The sequence below is a fragment of the Diadema setosum genome, chromosome 14 (genome assembly GCF_964275005.1).
Source record: "Diadema setosum chromosome 14, eeDiaSeto1, whole genome shotgun sequence".
Lineage (NCBI taxonomy): Eukaryota > Metazoa > Echinodermata > Echinoidea > Diadematoida > Diadematidae > Diadema > Diadema setosum.
The window spans coordinates 11,252,393-11,273,934 of NC_092698.1; the positions used below are offsets into that span (position 1 = coordinate 11,252,393).

Sequence of the window (21,542 nt, forward strand, 5' to 3'; positions counted from 1 at the left end):
TTTCTTGAGTCGTTTTCACATTATCAAATAGCGCGCTACTATCCCGCTATTTCAGAAATTTCCCGAGTTGGAGTCAAGAAATTTTCTCGATCAGAGCGATACAATTAGCGCGGTAATTTGTGTTCACATTATCAAATAGCGCGCTGTTTCGCAGGAAGCAGGAAAGCAGCAAAGGAACTGAAGGGAAACATACTATCTCCAGCACATCTATGAATGACCACTGCAAAACACTAATGAGATTTTGGTAGCATTCATGTGCTCTTTAATAGTATTGTATTTGATTTACAGTATTACACTGTACATTTGTACTTACATTTATGGTAAATATACTTTCTTTTAAGATATATATGTATAATATATATTTCACAAGGATCAAATCTAAGTAAAAAAGACAGTGATTAAAAGTCAAAGAGTACCTCACAGTCAGCACATACAGGAAGGCTTTATATAGGGGTTTGTTGAAGCTGAACATCACGATGAGCTCAACTTTTGTTTGCGATGCCATACACAATATATGTAAGTGGCCATGTACTGTATGCAGGCATAATAGGCATAGCTATCCACGCTTGTCTGACCTTTTCAACCTGGATACCAGTCCACATACAGTGGACTCTTGTTATAACTATGTCCTCTGGACTGTCAGTTTTCTTTCATCATATTACAATTTCATTATAACCAAACAAGTAAACAATGAAGAACATACAGCCAATAATGTTGCAGCCTGAATATTTATTTTGTGATAGCCGGAATTTTGTTATAACAGTGTTCATTAAAACGGGAGTGCACTGTATACAATATATTCTGTAGGGTGACCACATGAACATAACCTGAAATCTTTACTGCATTCCAGTTTCAACTGTAAATTATCAGCCTTGCCATTACTTTATACTTTTGAGAAAGGATTTCAGTCTATCACACAAAGTTGAGCAAAATGAGGTCAAATTTCTGGCCAGGGGTGATTTTGCACACTAATGACATATTTCACAGCTGCGTCTATGTATACGCCATGCAGGGAAGTAGGTGAAATCTTCCACCTTCCCTGTAGTACGCTGCTGGTATTGCGTACACTTTGCAAATGCAGTGCTATTGTGCTGTACATACAAAAATTGTCATTATCTTTTTATACTACAGGTTTATGGTACAATGTACTTTGTGTAATAATCTTGACAGTACTGAAGGAGAGGCAGCTAGCTTTCACAGGCCCAAATCATAAGTTTCTACCAATGTCTATGTGCAGAGAATAGGTGTGACTGCAAGCATGCTAATTTGTGATTTGTAAATTAACAAATATGTTTAATTAAAAATAATATAATTAATTCAATTGTAAATTAAAAAAATTAACAAATATGTCGGAAAAAAGGAACCAGCGGGACTTCCAACTTTTTTCCGACATATTTGTTAATTTACAGATCAGCAGTTGCGATCTCAACAAATTTAATTTGTAGAGGGAGACAAAGTGAAAAAACTCGCATCTGAACCTTCACCCCTCTGAATAATATCTTTCTTTCATTGTGATTTGCCTGTTTAGCAAATGTCTGATTGGTCCGTTAAGAAAACAAGCGTAAAATTCAACAAAAACGCTTATTGCCAGCTTTTCTCATATTCATTTTTGAATCATTAATGTAAAGTTTTGAGGCAATCATGGACCGGGGTGACAAAACTAGGCAATGAAATGATCGTAGCATTAGTTTTACATTGCTCAGGCCACTGAGACTGTGAAACGAATTGGTCTACAGCTCTGTCGATGGTGTCACACCAAGAGATGGTGGTATATCAATTTCAGCGATCTTAAATGGGATGTTCCCAGGGCGATTGGCTATTAACACATTACAACTGATTGATGTTATTAGAAATTATTGCCAGATTCAATTTCTTGAGAAAATAACAACATATAGAGAGACCTGTAATGTGAAAAAGGGCCATCTGGGTCCTCTAGGTCCTTTAAAAGAGCAAGAATTGCGTGTATTTTCACTGGATGATGTTAAAGCAAAAAACAGAGTGTCACTTTGATAAAAGCACTAGGAAATGAGTAACATGCCAGAGAATTGGAATCATGATGCTTATCTATAACACAACATGCATTCATACATGTACATACTATGATATACTGTAACCTTCATTCTTGCACACACAGTTTCACAGTGATTACACATCGTAAGATGGATAGAACGGCTTGCCCACAAAATGTTTTACCTTGCCCATGTGTCCTTGGGTGTGTCAGTACCACTGAGTACTAATGTTGTATTTTACACATACATTGTAGTCCAATCAGTTGTTTGTCTTGTACACTGGTGAAACCTATCATGAGATTCTAAACACTGCTGTTATTGGAGCAGAGAAATTGAACATACTGTATATACCCACTGGCATCTGATGTTCACCAGTTATTAGCCGGGTTCACACGTACAAAATAGCGGGATGACGATCGCGCTCCATATCTCGAGATTTTTTGCAACCGTTCACACGCTCCAAATTAGCGGGATAGTGATCGCGCTCGGAATCTCGAGTTTTTTGCAACGGTTCACACGTACAGAATTATTCCGCTAATTGCCGATCGAGATAACAGCAAAACCTGCAAACTGGGTAACACAGCGCCCTTTTCTATCACTGCCTGCGTGCGCTTCTCTATGCCCATTGTTTTTTGCGAGTAAGTGGTGTGGTTCTCGCGCTGTTATTGTGGTGCGCCAGAGAGGTTAAGGACCTCTTCGCAGAGGCCTCGCTGTTGTGATGTGCGCATTGCATGATGGGATATAAAAACTTGAGATTCTAAACCCGGCCGTTCACACATACCGGCGCAGGGCAAATTATCCCGCTAATTGAGGAATTAGCGCAAGATTTCTTGGGATTAGCACTGTGATGCTTATAATATCGCGCTAATTTTCAGGTTTTTTCTGTCCACACGTGCAAAAAACTTGAGATACCGATCGCGATGCAGATCTCGAGATTTGTATCCCGCTAATTGGTGTACGTGTGAACCCCCCTATTGACAAAAAGGACAGAGCAATCTTGGAATATTGAATTTAAAAAATTGCTGACATTTTATTCTATATCCTTGAAATTAAAAATAAAACAAAGAAGATTACTGCAGGAACAGCAAACATTGGGATGTGACTGATACTTTTGACTTTCACCGAATTTTGCTCTGCTTCCCCTTTTCAGTGAACATTTTCACATTTTTACCTGGTAATTCAATTGCTTTGTCATACTCAAACCATGTGCAGCAGAATTCAGATCGTCACCTAACAAGCAATTCAATGCACACAATGGATCTGGAAGACTGTACATGTGTATAGAAAACTGGAATGGATGGACTGATGATTGGTGGAAAGACATATAAAGACATCCTGTGTCCTTGATGGAAATAGAGCTAGAGGCTTGAATTCCTTCACTGCTATGATGACAATCCTGGAAATATTGAAAAGGAAGCAATGATCAGGGAGGATTGATTACAATGCAATCCAAACAGTTACAAAAATAAATGGTGAAAACAGTCATGAAGTGATACAAAATGGAACTGTGCTATAATGAATCTACAATATCAGTATTGTGTGTCATTTATCATTTCATTTTTAAGATGATAATACTCTAATCAAGTCTAAAATTTACTTATAGCATGGTCAAGCTGTTCACCTGCATATTGTGAAGAAAGGGTCATTGGTCTATGGCTGTGGAGTTGTACTCTTGAATTTGCTAGCCTTGTGATCAGCCACTTCTCTCTGTTTCTTTTCCACCATAGCTTGCTGCTCCTCTAGGTACTCTCTCTTTCCTCTTTCCTCTTCCTCCAGCTGCTCCTGGAGTTCCTTCCTCCACTGTTTAAATGAATTAGAAAGTGAATGCAGTTACACCGAGACTCTGATGGAAATACTACCACACAGCACACATGATAGTTCTCAATGGACCAACCATACTTATAATTCTTCTTTTAGTGCATAGCCTTCAGCATCGTACCAGTACAGTCCATATATTCAGTGACAAGGCATCATATCTTGCAGAGTTTAATAAAGATGGCACTGGAAATGCTCGTCTATTGAACTCTGTGTTTATGCAACAACACAAACAAAATGTGATTCATTGAAAAACAAAAATAAAATAGAAAAAGCAAGGGAAAAAAGATGGAGGAGATTACATAATCTCCAAATCTCTAATGAAATGATTATGAATGTGAAATTGAGAAATTTCCACTTTGCAAAAAGGAATGCCAATATTGCAAACTTGAAGTACTCTGAAAGAGTATGCCATCTGATGGAAACTATGTACAGGAGGTCATCACAATTTTTCATTTTTTATTTATTTATTCATTTTTTTGTTGGTGGTGGTGGTGGTGAAAATGGGGTAGCTTGGTGGAAAGTGGTGCCTTTGCCAATTTATTAGCATGTTTTCATTATTGTCATTATCATCAATGCATATGTATTAGTATAATAATTTCCTATAATACACTTAGTTGTATTATTCAGATTGTGTAGAGGATTCTTTGTCAAAAAGACTTTTATAGAAGTATGTAACAGAGGTCAGGGCCTTGTTTCACTAACATAAGAAGTACACAATGTAAAGCAAACCAAACAATGGACTGTAAAGTTGGGACTGATTCAGATCAAATCTAGTTGGAAAGGATACATAGAACATGGCCAGATGGGCACTAAATATTGCTTCCAAATGGCTCAGTGAAACAATTCATAATTTCTGAAGACTGATTAATCTCAAAACTGTCCTGAAGATCAGATGAACTGAACTAATGATTGATTTTATGGCTTAGTGATTTCACCTTGTCTGAATTATACCTTGTCTGAATTGTTGGAATGCAATTCCACCTTGTCTGAAGTATGTTGTAACAAAATGAACAGATGAAATAACAATACTATAATGCTAACCATTAGATAAAGCTTTTGGGGAAAAACACACACTTCAGACCATTCTCACACTGCAAAGGCATAGGCTCTCTAAAAGACAAACCATACAATCTACCCTGATGTACCTGATCCTCCACAATGCGCTTGAGGTCCATACTGGTCCTAGAGTAAAAGTCAGCCTGGGGAGTCAGCTGGTCTTGCAGGGCTGTGGCTAGTTGAATCTCTTGTCTAGAATGAGGGGACGAGACAAAGTCAGGAGAAGCCATTACTACAAAATCATACAAGGAAAAGTAGAAATTACACGGTGCGTAATATATGTCCCCGCCGGAAGTAGCATTTTGTAGCAAAATGTACAATATAGGTAAAAAATCAAGGTCAAAGGTCAAAGAAGTCAAAGGTCAAAATTCTGTGTAGAAGTTTTGAAGCCCTCACCTAGTGCCATCACATAAAGCAAACGGAATCGAAATCGGGTTAGAAATGGCGAAGGAGTAGCATTTTGTAGCAAAATGTACAATACAGGTCAAAAATCAAGGTCAAAGGTCAAAATTCTGTGTAGAAGTTTTGAAGCCCTCACCTAGTGCCATCACATAAAGCAAACGGAATCGAAATCGGGTTAGAAATGGTGAAGGAGTAGCATTTTGTAGCAAAATGTACAATACAGGTCAAAAATCAAGGTCAAAGGTCAAAATTCTGTGTAGAAGTTTTGAAGCCCTCACCTAGTGCCATCACATAAAGCAAACAGAATCGAAATCGGGTTACAAATGGCGAAGGAGTAGCATTTTGTAGCAAAATGTACAATATAGGTCAAAGGTCAAGGTCAAAGGTCACAACTGAAATTCTGTGTAGAAGTTTCAAAGCTCCCATGTAGTGCTATCATATAAAGCTAACAGAATCAAAATTGGCTCATAAATGACAGAGAAATAGCAAATTGAACATTTTGCACGGACGCACACACGGACGCACACACGGACGCACACACGGACACACACACGGACGCACACACGGACGGACACACGGACACACGGACACACACAAGTACGGAGCCCGTTTCATAGTCCCCTGCTCAAACTCATTCGGCGGGGACAATAAGTGCAAACTGAGTGGGGCAGAGAATGTCTGATTTGACTTTACAAAGCACTGTACATCAAATAACCAAATAGATATTGTTGGCATTTTTCTTCAATAATACTGTGTAAAATGAGAAATGTATCTCACATTCATCCAGGGAACTCACAGAATCAGAGTTTCAGACTAGATAATATATAAAGCTGTACATGCAAAGTTTCCATCCTAATTGTCGAAGGCCAAAACAGGCAAAAATTAGGCTAGACAAGAAACTTGTTGCAGAACTTAAATTAAGGGGCAAAGCTATAAGCTGATCCTTAAAGAAATGTTGAGCAAAGACCAAGCAAATTATTGATGGACCTTTACGGCAGCTTAAACATCACAAACAGCAAGATCTATCAATGAAGATGTATATTTGACTCCACGTGTTTTTCTAATACTTTATTTGCTCATCATAAGTCACACGATATTTGAAGGAAAAAAAAATGCAATGGTTCCTTACCTAAGAGAAAGTCGATTGGGACCTTTTCTGAGTGGCTCAGCTGGCTTAGGTAGGTCCACCTTTGGGTATTGGGGTCTTTTGGGCTGAGATACTGCAGGGGTGAGAGGTGGCAGATATGTGGTGGCAAGGCCAGCTGCCAGACGAGAATTCAGGTTGTGCAATGCTGGATTCTTCTGCATGGCACTTTCCAGGTGGGCATCAACCTGAATGCAAGGTCAGTGTTGGAGAGCCTTCATTCCAATAATCACATCAATGGTTATTTTGATGCTTTCCATAGTGACGTGGTCAAAGTCATGAAACACAGCTTCAAGAAATTGTTGAACACATACAAGTCCCTTCTAATAAACATGAAAGAAAAAGAGGAAAATTTTCCTATTTGCCCCCTCCCCTTACCTGTTTTGACCATCTCCATGTGTCATGTTTTAAACATACAATACATTTCTTTCATAAAGTGTGGGATTTTTTTCCTGCCAATAGGGCAAATTGAATACAAAAACTCATGTCCTAGTCTCTCTGCAAAATAGACCACTCATAGTTCAGTCATACGATACAATACAGTCCAAAGAATTAGTCTAGCACTCAGACAGTCAACCCACCTGGCCCACCCTGAAGGCCTCCATGACACGGTCATCCTTTTCCCGGCTGTGTCTGATCATAAGAAAGTTCCATGCCACAGTGCGCAAGCCCTCTTTGGCTGTGTCACCCTCACAACAGCGACAGATTGTGACCAGAGCCAGCACTGCAGCATAGCGCACCCTCCATGACCAGTTCTCACGCAGGCCTGAAGAAGATGTTGTTTTACGACCCAGAGTGAATGAAGGTAGAGTTTATTCACTTAACAAGTTAGAAAGGTATTGAAGATTCTGGTTTTTGCTTTGGGAATTTTGGAATTAATTATTTCCTAGTGTAATAGTGATTCTCCACTCTCCAAAAGACATATCCAACCACAATGATGTTGCAGCTTCCTAAAAAGTATCCATTCTATACCAGGGCATATGATTTATATAATTACATAACATATATGTACTGTAAAAGTGGATATTTTTGTATGACTAATTTTTCGCGCTCAGCCGGGTAAGAAGAATTTTGCGTGTTTTTAAATCTGCGGAATCAAGACATCAACTACTGAAACATATGGCATGCAATAATATTCGTGTGCTTTTATTTTCGCACTAGTTTCTGGTTGCGTGAAATGCGCGAAAATTTCAACACCACAAAAATTTCCACTTTTACAGTATTTGTCAAGAAAAAAAGATGTGTATGCATATTTCCACACTCTTTTCCCACCTGACCCCTTGTAGTATAACTAGAATCTGTACTAATGTTATGCATGACCCTTGGGACCTAGCCTTAGTATGGTACAGTCAACTTCGGATACCTCGAATTCGTCGGGACTGAAGAAAATGGTTCGAGGTACGCGAAATTCGAGGTACGCGTATGTACGTCGAATTTTCTTCGACTTATCCGACGTTTATCGATGTTCAACATGGTATCTGTTATAGTGCCTACCGATTGTTTGCATGCTTGTCAATTGGAATTGAATCGACTTTTATGTGAATGAACTGAATGAAAATCGGAATTGAAATCAAAATGTCAGAAATGAAGATTTTGGTGGCCCTATCGCGCCACCAAAAAAAAAAGTCGGATGTTTGCCTTTACTTTTGAAAATGAACAGCGGTAACAATCAGCTCCGTAAGATACTAAAATAAATGTCGGATGTTTGCTCATACTTTTGGAAATGAAAAACGATAAGACTCAGCTCCGTATGGTGCTAAAACTAACGTCAGATATTTGATTTTGCGTTCGGAAATGATTAAGGACAACATTCGGCTCCGGAAGACGCTGAAATAAATGTCGAATATTTGCTTTGACGTTCGGAAATGAAAATCAATATTCAACTCCGTACGATGGTTAGATAAGTGTCGGATGTTTCCTTATACTTTCGAAAGGAAATAACAATAACATTCGGCTAGGGAAGATGCTGAAATAAATGTCAGATGATCGCTTTAATGTTCGGAAGATCCAGTAACATTCTGCTCCATACGATGCTAAAATAGCTAGCTGTCTGATGTTTGCTTTTAAATTTCGAAATGAATAACAGTAACATTCAGCTGCGGTCAATAGTAAAATTAATGTTTGATGTTTGCTTTGACGTTCGGAAATGAGTAACAATAACATTCAACTCCTTATGATGATAAAATAAATGCTGGATGTTTGCTTTTACGATCGAAAGTAAATGGCATTAACATTCAGCTCCGGAAGATGCTAAAATACATATTGCTTTTACGTTTGGCATGTTTGAAAGTGAATAGCAGTAATATTCTGCCCCATATGATACTAAAGAAAAAGTATTGGATATTTGCTATTACATTTCGAAATGAATAACGGTAATATTCAGCTACGTTTGATGGCAAAATAAACGTCTGATGTCAGCTTCGACGTTCAAAAATGAAAAACAGTAACATTTGGCTCCGTACGATGATAAAATAATATTGTCAGAATGATTCATTTAGCTTTCGGAAGTGGACAGCAGTAAAATTCGGCTCCGTACGATGATAAAATAAATGTCGTATGTTTGAAATGAATAACGGTAATATTCTGCTTCATACGATGCAAAAATAAATGACAGATTGTTGCTTTTACATTTGGAAATGATTAACGGTATTAATCCGCTCAGTTAGATGCTGAAACAAATAGCGGATGTTTGCTTTCACGTTTGGAAATGGATAAGGATAGCATTCTGCTCCGTAAGATGCTAAAATGAATGTCGGTTGTTTGCTTTTACATTTAAAAATGATTAACGGTAATATTCGGCTCCGCAAGGTGCTAACAGACTAATAAATGTTAGATGATTGCTTTTACAATATAAGAAATGAATAACGGTAACTTTCGGCTCTTTACAATGCTAAAACAAATGTCGGATGCTAACAGATGTAGGTAAATGCTCCCACTTTTTCATTTCAAACGTAAGTTTTGACCTCCTAAATTTTTAGGCATCAACTTTTATAATAATCTATACGCCTGTTTGCTAAATCTTAAAACACAAAATAAGATGATTGGATTTTCTAATTTCAATTTCGAGTAAATTCGACCACCAAAAACTAAAAATCAGTGATACTGGTGGCCCGATAAAAGTTAGTGTGGAGCCCTGTCTATTCTATTCTTTATCATGCTCGGCCTATACTTCCACATCATATTCCACAATATTTTCATAATCGCATAGCTGGAAAAAAAATCAGTGCTTGCTTTCTCGGGGAAGAATAAATGAAACATACTTTGTGAAAGGCAAAAAGAAAAAAAGTTTTAAAAAGGGCACTACGCAGGAGATCGATGTTTGGACAGTGGACCGTGATTAATGCCAAAGATATAACTGTCAACACCCAAAACCTACGCAGGTGCGCCACGACGGTTTAGAAATCTACGCGCGCGGTATGACTATCATGATCAAGAATTAAAACACAGTGGTTAAAGAAAAGAAGATGATGGGCAGAGCGTAGTGCTACCGTAAGCACTCAGGCAAGGGTGCTATGTGCATACCGTGTACGTATGTAGGTAGGTGTTGGGGATTTTTCTTGTCAGCTGTGTACCGGGTATTTCTTTGGGCGCGCGATTGTTCTGGTCGGGAATATTTACAGTCGAGTGTGAAAAGATTTGTGACGTCTTCTTCGCTGTCCACGCGCGCTTAATCGGAGATGCTGAGTGATGTTGCAATTCGATTCGAGCTACATGCTGGGAAAAACAATAAGTTAATTAAGATCGGGACAGTAGATTTCACTTCGAGGTAACCGAACTTCGAGTTATTTCTTCGAGCTACGCGAATTTTAATACACGGAAACTCCATAGCAACAATCGGGACTTTCATTTTGCCCCCGAGGTAAGTGATATTCGGCTTATCCGACGTCGAGGTATCCGAAGTTGACTGTACGTAGAAGAAAATTAATGACTTTACTGACAAAATCAAAACACAGTGTCAGAATTATATCAATTCACTATTGTAATGGTATTCAATTTCTTGGCAAAGCATTTCATGAAAAATACAAACAACATCATACCAAGTCCATGCATGACTACTAACGCACAGAATTCTGCCATATGAACAGTATTGGACCTTAAAGGGGATGGCTAGTAACTGATCAGTGGGGATCAGGGGGAATGCTGGGGGATGATTGTTCCAATCTTGTGGGATTCACTCAGTAGTACATTATATATCTATTGTGTGAAAATTATTTGCTTCAGAATGGTCTCATATTCAAGTAATGTGCAGTTCAATGTTAATGATCGCCCCGTCACTGTACAGGCATGCTACCCTGGATAAATTAAACTGCACATTACTTGAATATGAGACCATTCTGAAGCAAATAACTTTCACACAACAATAGATATATAATGTACTCTTAAATGAATCTCACAAGGATTCTGGAACAATCATCCCCCAGCATTCCCACTGATTCCAACTGATCAGTTACTAGCCATCCCCTTTAATCATTCAAAAAGAAAGAAAAAAAAAAAAGCATTTCGCAGAGAAGACCACACTTGCTCACAATTGTGATGAAATTACATAGATTTTCTCTTCAGACCTGCAATGTCACTTCTGCTCAGTAATCAGTAATCTTTACTGTTTGTGTATGTTTGGCCGGACACATGTGATAGTGCCTCAGTTATAGCACTGATTTTTTCAGACAGTCTTGGCTTTAGAACTATCCTTGCACATCTGTCATGTTGGATACCATCCTGAAACAAACAAAAGCTGTTCGAAGGAGCTTCAGCTCACCAAGGTCATCTTCTTTTGACCCCTCAAACTCTGCCATGTCCAGCAGGCCTGCACTGGTCAGTCCTCCTAGCTTGTAAGCTGATGCAGACGGAGCAGTGCGATAGTCGGGCAAACGGTCACCAACCAGCGCCCTCTTCTGAATGTTTGCTGTGTTGCCATGGAGACAGAGCTGTCCCATGAGGTCAGTGTAGGCAAAGGCCACCTCCCAAGACCAAGCATTGATACCATCTAGTTCTGTCACCTATCAGTAAGGAGAAAATGGTATCAGTATGCTTTGATTCATTTGTGCCATGATAAAGACATTCATTCTAGACCAGCTAATCCAATTTCAATTGTTTTTCATCACAAATTTCTCTTAGATGGACTTGATTCCTAATCATGGAACAAAACATGACACAATATAACCCTACACCTTGCTAGCATGACTGATAAAGCATGCAACAGGATGAAATTTGAATACAAACCTGGAGCTGTGAACCAATCTTGGGCTATGCAGCAAGTCTTTGCTAAATGCAGGCAGGCATGGGGGAGGTGTTAAGTCAACAGTTTGATTGGAAGACGTAGTGAGAAACAGAGGAAATGTAGGCAATTTACCATTTCTTTGTGGGGGGGGGGGAGAGACAGCTGACTGAAAGACAATCCCCCCTCAAAAAAAAAAAAAAATAAAGTGTTTTATAATATATACAGTGGACTCCCGTTATAACAAAGTCCTCGGGACCAGTAGTTTTCTTTTGTTATATCGAAATTTTGTTATAACCGAACAAATAAACAATAAAGATACATTGAGTGGATAATATTGTGGCCTGAATTTTTACTTCGTTGCAACCAGAATTTTATCATAACCATGTTCTTTATAACGGGAGCACACTGTATTACCTATCTTAAACCTTGACAGCATTTTAGCGATAAGATTAGATGGCCTTCACAGGGTTTACAATCAAGCAAAATTGAGTTAATTTCTTAAAAGGGAGAGATGAAAAGAAAATGAGATAATACTGAAGGCATTGTGTTCTTACCAAGCTCTTTGCTTTAAGTCTTCTTGTTAATGGAGTCTGCTTCCGTGATGACATACCAACTCCTTTAGATTTGCTTTTGTTGCTTACGTCTTCCTGTATCACACTTCCTTGCCATGGTCTAGTAGCCTCCTTTCCAGGCTGCTTTGTATCAGCTCGTGCCTTTCTATCCTGAAATATGTCCTCTCCTGTCATAGTCTCCTCAACAATATTCATGTCAAAGCTCACCTCTCTTCTCGTTCTGAGTTCGGGCATGGCAATGTCATCGTCATTCTCTGGTTCCTGGGATTGCTCTGGCACAGAGTAACAGTTTGTAACATCTTCCCGATTTATTTCAATGTAGCTCTCATCACCAGGGGCAAGGTCACTGTCAACGTCATCTTCATCCTCCTCCATGACGGGCGAGCGAGAATGGATGCGGTTGGCAAGGAGGGCCCCAGCCGAGTCCAGCTGACTCTCTCGACTGCTCACATCAGGAATGCTGTGCACACTGCTCCCAGAGCCTTTCAGTACTGTGCTCCGGTCACTTAGGGATGCTGCTCGCTTATCCTGGCATACAGGTAGGATATAACAACACATAAAATCGATACATTCTCCGCTTTTCTGCAGCTGCAAAAACTACAAAACAAAACTGCAGAAATTTCACCAAATAAATGTAACTTCTGTGGTGCATGATAATTTGACCACTTGCTGTGTTCATGCATAAACATTAGGTGTGAAACAAAACAGACAATTTCACTGTTTATCGACAATGCTCCTCTTTGCCAAGGGGTATCAATGAGTACCTGATAAAAAAAGAAGCATGTGTGCATTGCAAAGTGGCATCCTGGTTGGACTACTAATCAAGGAAAACCGTGAGCAGTAGGTTTGATTCCTGTGAAACAATAATGACACAAGTAAAACACTTTGAGCGCATCACTATCTATAAAATCCCAATTATAATACTAACAGAGTGTTATTAATGACATATTGTTTGTTTGCTGGACACTAATCCCATATCGTACACAATAAGTATACCTGAGGGCTGTCTATCATCACAGCTACAGAGGCATTTCGCAGGCTGGTGGATTTAAGCAGTGAGTTACTGCTCAGATTGCTGAACTGCTTTGGTCCAAGGGACAGCTCAGATTCCATGCCTGATTTCTTGGTCTTGGAGTCGACGCGCATTTCCATCTTGGAATCAAGCATGTCATTGAGTTTTATCTCCACGCTCTGTGTATCACTCAGACATTCTGTATGGGGAAAGGAATAGGAGGTTGTTAGAGAAATGAAATATGCCACAGCATATGCCCCATTACAACCAGTCTAAATGGTTGATATGAGTTTGATAATTTACAGAGATAGCTAATTTTGTATGGTACTTGGCATCATTTTCATGTTTTTGTAGTGACAATTAATCACTGCAGTGTGATGATATCTCCAGCACCACTAGAGGCATAATGAGTCACAATCTACTTTTCATGGGCAAAAAGATGAATGTGAACATTCATTACAGTTCATCATATGACTGTGTACAAAAGTGACATTGTACAGTATCTTTCTCATATTGTTGAAATGTTGCACAGATGATGACAGGTGGGGTTATCCTCACTTTCTTGACGCATCTGAACAAATGCAATTATTCCCAACTACAAAAGAAAAAAAGTAGAAATTATGCAGTGCGTAATATATGTCCCCGCCAGAAGTAGCATTTTGTAGCAAATGTACAATACAGGTCAAAAATCAAGGTCAAAGGTCAAAGAAGTCAAAGGTCAAAATTCTGTGTAGAAGTTCTGAAGCCCTCACCTAGTGCCATCACATAAAGCAAACGGAATTGAAATCGGGTTAGAAATGGCGAAGGAGTAGCATTTTGTAGCAAAATGTACAATACAGGTCAAAAATCAAGGTCAAAGGTCAAAGAAGTCAAAGGTCAAAATTCTGTATAGAAGTTTTAAAGCCCTCACCTAATGCCATCACATAAAGCAAACGGAATCGAAATCGGGTTAGAAATGGCGAAGGAGTAGCATTTCGTAGCAAAATGTACCATACAGGTCAAAAATCAAGGTCAAAGGTCAAAGATGTCAAAGGTCAAAATTCTGTGTAGAAGTTTTGAAGCCCTCACCTAGTGCCATCACATAAAGCAAACGGAAACGAAATCGGGTTAGAAATGGCGAAGGAGTAGCATTTTGTAGCAAAATGTACAATATAAGTCAATGGTCAAGGTCAAAGGTCACAACTGAAATTCTGTGTAGAAGTTTCAAAGCTCCCATGTAGTGCTATCATATAAAGCAAACGGAATCAAAATTGGCTCATAAATGACAGAGAAGTAACAAATTGAACATTTTGATCACACACGGACCCACACACAGACGGACGGACAGACAGACGGACGGACGGACACACACACACGTACGGAGCCTGTTTCATAGTCCCCTGCTCGAACTCGTTCGGCGGGGACAAAAAAACATATACCGGTATATACATTTATATATTGTCCTATGGTCATGGATGCTTCAGTATGAATGAATAGGATACCTTTCAAGCTCATTTCACTTCCATCATCTAAGTCCTCAGGATCAGCTAACCCTGGCTCATCTTCAGACTGTCTGCCACTGAGAGGGCGGGTCTGTGAGGCGCTAGATGTGGACTGTGCTGAACTGCTTCCTCTTGAGCTCACAGTGGCCCCTGGCACCACACCCTTGGCCAGGTTCTGGAGAGTCTGCATCACCTTCATGTTGCCCTTGGCTGCCTCTGAGATGATGCGTAAGGCAACCACAGCATCCACCCTGGGAAAACCAAACATGACTATTACACAGGTTGTAGCATACAAAGATTGTCATGTACTAATAGCATTTTTAATACATGCCAGGATACATCTTCAACAGATATCTCAGCATATATCTCTTCTATTTCTAGCACAATATTCTAGTTTGGGCTTACAGTACTCCCTCTATTTTTGAAGAGGGGGTTAATAGAAGGAATCTTAGCTATGAGTTGACAGAAAAATAACAGCACAACATAGAATGACAATGCCAAAGCACACCTTTCTCCACTTCCATGGTTTCTAGTTTTCCTTACCTGGCCAGTGGCAACCACAGCATCCACCCTGGGAAAACCAAACATGACTATTACACAGGTTGTAGCATACAAAGATTGTCATGTACTAATAGCATTTTTAATACATGCCAGGATACATCTTCAACAGATATCTCAGCATATATCTCTTCTATTTCTAGCACAATATTCTAGTTTGGGCTTACAGTACTCCCTCTATTTTTGAAGAGGGGGTTAATAGAAGGAATCTTAGCTATGAGTTGACAGAAAAATAACAGCACAACATAGAATGACAATGCCAAAGCACACTTTTCTCCACTTCCATGGTTTCTAGTTTTCCTTACCTGGCCAGTGGTTACCGCTAATCATTATTTTGGCTGCCAACTAAAATTGTTCTGACAATGTTTGCAGCAAGTTAAACTGCACTTCAGAAAATAATGGATATTTCAGACTTTGATTTCACTTTAACAACACCAAAATCACTGGAAGGATAATGTAGTGGTTGCATAATTTTCATTTAAGCACTCATGAAGCTTAACTGTACAAATTACATATTGCCTGACAAATATGATGTAAATCATTCCCTGAATATTGGCCTATGAAGTTTTTCAATTTTTAACCCACGGTATATCCACTGCGCACATGGATCATTTCAAGCTGAAAGATCTGCTAGAGGATTAACAGTCTTGGGTAAACTAGAAGCATGGAACTAGTTCAATTCATAGATGCTGTATCACTCACCAGTGTTCAGAACCTAGCGTGGTTCCACATAGTGCTAGAGCCTTAAGAGCCTCAGGGAAGCCAGCACTGAGGTGCACAGTACATCGCCATACGTCCAAGGCATGCCACAGGCTGGGGCTCAGGTCATGAATGCTGCTGGTGTAGGTGTCGGGCCGAAGTGGGGCCTGAGGCTGCTGCGTTACTGGTGTGTGTTGAGGAGACAGCCCTGATTGCAGATGAGCATTTCGCTGGGTGCTTGACTGGGCCTGCTGGAAGGGAGGTTGCTTGGCCATGGGTGTGTCTCGTGATCCATGGGCAGAGTGAGCAATTGTGTTAGGGGGACTGGATGGGAAGTGGGATTCTGGCTTGTTGTTAGCTGCTGGTAGATTCTGCAAATAATGAACCAATACTGGGATTTTGGAAACTGTTATCTGAGGAGAAATTACCAAAATCAACAACAGTACCATACTGTGTACATTAGTATATTATACAATGGCTTTATTTTTTCTGCAAATTTCATTAGACAACCAATATTTTTGCTTTTTTAAAATGCATACATATTGCCTTGCATAACACAATGGATTGTTTATCATTTCCAAAGTGGATATTATCTTTTGAGAAGGTATAATTCTTCATGATTTCTTCAACACAGTTTTCAGTCACAAGTTCATCCACTTGTAAAACTGCTTCAAAAGTCCCACTTCACAAAATATATGGTGTATACAGTAATACATGTAGTAACAAATCAGCCAACATGTCTCAAATGCTGGGCTGATGCATTTTAATACAATATATACATACATTTCCCAGTTTTTCAACAAATAATTTCTGGAATAACTCTATTAAGAGTTACATGGTATATGGAGGGGCATAATAATGACAACCATGAACAATACAGATTTTCTGGGCAAAACTTTAGATACAGGCAACACTTTTTTTTTTTCCAATCTTCAGTTGATATGAAGGAACATCATTATCAACTGTACACTGAATATTACAGAAACCTCTTAAACTGAAGTTCAACATCTGAGAAACCCTCTTCTTCCCCCCCCCCCCCATCAAATATTCAGTGAACTACAAACTTTGATGAAAACCAGCCACTTGCAAACAAGTGATAATATAAATTGCATACTTACATCAACTTTATGCTCCGATGCACTGACATCAGTCCCAATATCTACCGACTGTCTCTTGAGCTCATTCATCACAACCTCACCCACAATCATCTTGCCGATGGATGCAATGAGTCTAAGGCACAAATGAGCCCCAGGGTAGGGATTGTACGCCTCCTCATTTTCAGCAAAACCTGTCGTCATAGAAATTAAGATGCTAACAGTAATATTTGAGCAACATATTTCAGCATTCCCTGGCTTTGAATTTGAAATCCCCGACTTCTCACCAACCCATCACTTCACTGTAAGGAAAAGAAAAAATATAATTTATAGTTCAAAATGAAAGCTAGCTCCTAAAGGAAAGGCCTCCAAAACCATTATTGACATGAACTGTATAACAAAGAGGCAACAAAGGAGAATGTCGGATGCTACAGTTCACTGAGATTTTGTATCATCATTCAAATAGATAAACTTGAGATGACACTAACTGGCTATGTATTATTGATAATACATATAATTGCACATTGTATAATATGTATTACACATTGCAGGTATTATTGGTGGAAATAAGCTTAGCTCAAAGCCCCAAGAATCGATTGCTCTCTATAGTGAGTAAAAGGCGCAAACTTGATTTACACTATTGAAACTCTACTTTTTGACTCTGTGTAGTAGGGAAATATATATTGTTCATAGACCAATAACTGCCGTAACATCTGCAGCTTTAAGTGCATATTATGCAATGTCCATTTAACAGCATTAATCACAGCAATCTGGAACATTAAAGCGTGTCATATGGCTGACTGGAGTAAAAAAAAGAAAACCAGTAATGCTGAACTCACAAACGCACACACAGATAATCATGTACTCAGTATCAGTTTCTGAGAATCAAGGTACTCAAAGAATCCTTTTTTTTTTCCTTCTTGTCACACAGCTTTGATAACATATATTGATGAAAAGCAGCTTTGGCAGTTAAGGTAGATTACTTCTTCTGTGTGCCACTCTACATGCTCCCCTTTCTGCGTTAGGGTCAGAATGGCAGCTGCGGCTTCATGGTCAATGGGCTGTTTGCCACAAATGTAGATGTAGGTATGAAATCCTCACAGTTACTGCATTAATGAATATCGATTCACACTCAAAATGGCAGTGAGCTCTATATAAGCTCAAGAAATATGTTTCACACTCATTAGGAAAAAATGATTAATTGAAATTTTAAGGTTAACTTTAATGACATTTCTCACACATATGTTTTGAAAGCATGAATGGAGATGTATGGTCTGTTGATGTTTGTCTCTTCATTTTTAACTCGTCTCTGGGAGCAAGTTTGTAACCTGAATGGTTTCATCTCTGAAACACAATTGAGGAGGTGGAGCTTCACTTGACTTTGTTTTCACCTCCACCATGGTGAGTGTATGTTTATATGCGCAAACTTTGGCCTGATTTGTTTCATGGAATGTTGCTTGCTTTCAGTGATTACCAATGAGGCTATTATGGTGTCTGAACATGAATGTTTTAGAAATTTGAATAAAACTTCACACAACAAAAATGAAACTAACCCGATAATCAAAATGGCAAAACTTTTGAATAGGTTTTGAGGAAAATAATTTAGCAGGGGTATTTCCTACACTTGTTGACTATTATACTTCTTTTTGTGAAAATGAGTCATGCATAAATGGGCAAACACTAAAGACAAAATGGTCACTTTTCAACAGTCTCAAATTAAAGTAATTTTGGGGGGTCTATGAAACATTATGTTTCTGGTGAATGTTTAAGTGATGTTGTTTTATCACCCATTGTTTGACCCCCTTATGCAATTTTAATAGTACATTTTAGCAGTTTTTGTTCCACCTTTGCAATGTGTTGTCACTCAACCATAACATAATATCTTCCTCTTATGTTCACACACATGCTTTTACATAATATCTAATGTCAATTCTTCCAATAAACTGAATGGATTTTGCAGGTATAGGAACATTTAACATAACATAACAAAACAAAGTGTCAGGATATAGGACTGAGGGGGTGAAAGGATGGATGACAAAACAACAAAATCTACACATTCACCAGAGACAGAAAGTTTCACAGACCCTTGCCCCCCCCCCCCCCCCCCCCCCATGGCTCCTGCATCTTTTGAAAAGTGACCATTTTGTGCTCACTCATGCATGACTGAACAGATCAAGCTAATTTTTGCACAGAAGTTAGTTAATAAATGTAGGAATTCCCTGCCAAATTATTTTCCTCAAAACCTCTTTGTTAAAAAGTTATGCTTTTTTGATTGGTGGGCACCTTTTGTGTGTGTGTATTCTACGCTCCTATGCTCGATATGACCGATTTACAATCTATTAATGCATGAAAGCAGGCACAACCCTTGCATGCATTCAGGATACAAAGCAATTTCATAGTGTCATGCCATGTATGAATGTCCAGCACACCCATGGACTGAAACGTTCAATTTACCTGCCCACGAAAAGATTTACTTGCCCTCATGAAAAGACAGATATATGCATGTAACTCAGTCCTTTTGCACCTGCACCCAAATTATGAGTACAGTTATAGAAGCAGTAATATTTGGATTGCGCAATGAGTGAACAAGTGAACAAGCAAACACACAGACACACACACACAACGCACGCACACAAGTGTTAAATCAATATTATCAAAGATATTATCTGCAAGTAATTACTATATTGCATTTATGCATAACTTTATCAATAGTTGTACAAACTGAATTTCTACAGCTGTTAGAAATAACACACATTATGCTTGCCATTGCAAAATTACTGAGAGTTGTGTTGTGTTGTGTGTCATTTTAGTTTGTTACAATGTAAGCATATGATGTTAGTTTAGGTAAGAATATTTTGCAAATTATGCAAGCTTTACTTGACTTGCAAAATGGGATAAAAAACAAACAAACAAACAAACAGAAACAAAAAAGCCATGATATGCCTGCCTTGCCCTTCTGTAATGGCTGAACATCACTTAGACTTACCTTCTGTGATGGCTGTGTTGCAGGCATGGATTTATATGAAGAAAATAAATGCATCATTTGATCCTGACTAACATGATTGAAAACAATCCAATAACTGAATGAAAGAAAATATTTGATTACCTAGGGTTAAAGAATTAATTTTAGTGTAACTTCATTGGGAATACCACTCTCAGAGAGAGAGAGAGAAGGATGGAGTGTGAGTAGACAGCTATTTGTATGCAGGATTGTGGCTTCAAGTCAAACAAAAACTGGTTGACTGGTCAGTCATTCCAGTGCTAGTGTGAAGATTTGTAACAAGACATGTATGAAGATTTGATGAGAAGAACCAGTTCTTATCACAGTTAAGGATGAAATATATTTAACTAGAAATGTCGCTATGGCGACTGATGCCTCCGCCATAATGCATGATTCTCCCAATAGGCGTATAGTACAATGTCTTCACAATGTGTGATCCATGACAGTTTCACATAACTGCCAAATATTGAAATGACATGTTTGTCAGAAATGTCTTGAACTGGGTTTGCTATAATTTTCTAAGAGTGCAGGTACACATATTTGGGGAATTTTGGGGAAGTTTACGCATTGAGTAATTTCCAAGGTGTCAAGAAAGAGTGTGATGATGGCACAAAATAGATTTTGTGTGTGTGTGTGTGTTTTGTTTTTTTTTGTTTTTTTTTTGGGGGGGGGGCATTGAAACCTGGCCTTTGACCCTTAACCTTTGACCTTCTGGCTGGAAATTTCCCGGAGAATCTCCATTAGGTAATGCATGTATTAAGTTTTGAAACTAATAATACAAGCATTGCATATACTAGTATATGAGGGAAATAGTAAAATTTTGAGGAGTTGACCTTGACCTTTGACCCCTGACTATTGACCCATGACCCCTAAATTCCCTAGATAATCCCTGCCAGACAGTACATGCATATGTACCAAATTCCACAAAGATACATTGAACCATTTGCAAGAAAAGTGATATTGCAACATTTTCACCTAACCTTTGACCTTTTGACCTTTGACCTTATGACATGAAACTCTCTCTGGAGAATCTTTACGCAGTAGTACATGTCCACACCAAGTTTCAAGAAAATACCTTTGGGCATTGCATAGATATGGGGGAAATTGCAACATTTGTAGCATTTGACCTTTGACCTCTTGCCAATGTCACTAAAATCTACTCAACTAATTGTCCCATCATACATCATCCTTGGACCAAGTTTGGTGAAAGCTGCTTCATCCAGTTTTGAGTTATCACGTAAACAGATAAATTTTAGGATTTGACCTTGATCTTTGACCTTTGACCTCTGTCCGATTACACTGAAAAACTAATCAAGTAATTGTCCCATCATACATCATCCTCCAACAAAGTTTGGTGAAATTGGCTCCATCCAGTCTTGAGTTATCGCGTAAACGGATACAATTTCATGATTTGACCTTGACCTTTGACCTTTGACCTTTAGCCGATTTCACCCAAAATCTAATCAAATAATTGCCCC

General features: G+C 38.8%; 1 protein-coding gene across 1 annotated transcript in view; it reads right to left on the bottom strand.

The window, feature by feature from the left end:
* Window positions 1–239: 239 nt before the first annotated feature.
* Window positions 240–21,542, bottom strand: part of LOC140237500 (uncharacterized) — a 30,880-nt gene continuing 9,577 nt past the window's right edge. Inside the window, exons 7-17 of the mRNA XM_072317427.1 lie at window positions 17,088–17,257; window positions 15,973–16,340; window positions 14,713–14,963; window positions 13,216–13,430; window positions 12,202–12,747; window positions 11,186–11,426; window positions 7,011–7,195; window positions 6,415–6,617; window positions 4,973–5,075; window positions 3,631–3,809; window positions 240–3,405 (exon numbers count right to left, since the gene is read on the bottom strand). Of these exons, the coding sequence (XP_072173528.1) occupies window positions 3,660–3,809; window positions 4,973–5,075; window positions 6,415–6,617; window positions 7,011–7,195; window positions 11,186–11,426; window positions 12,202–12,747; window positions 13,216–13,430; window positions 14,713–14,963; window positions 15,973–16,340; window positions 17,088–17,257 (2,432 nt within the window). The 3' untranslated portion in view covers window positions 240–3,405; window positions 3,631–3,659. The remainder of the gene's footprint in view (window positions 3,406–3,630; window positions 3,810–4,972; window positions 5,076–6,414; window positions 6,618–7,010; window positions 7,196–11,185; window positions 11,427–12,201; window positions 12,748–13,215; window positions 13,431–14,712; window positions 14,964–15,972; window positions 16,341–17,087; window positions 17,258–21,542) is intronic.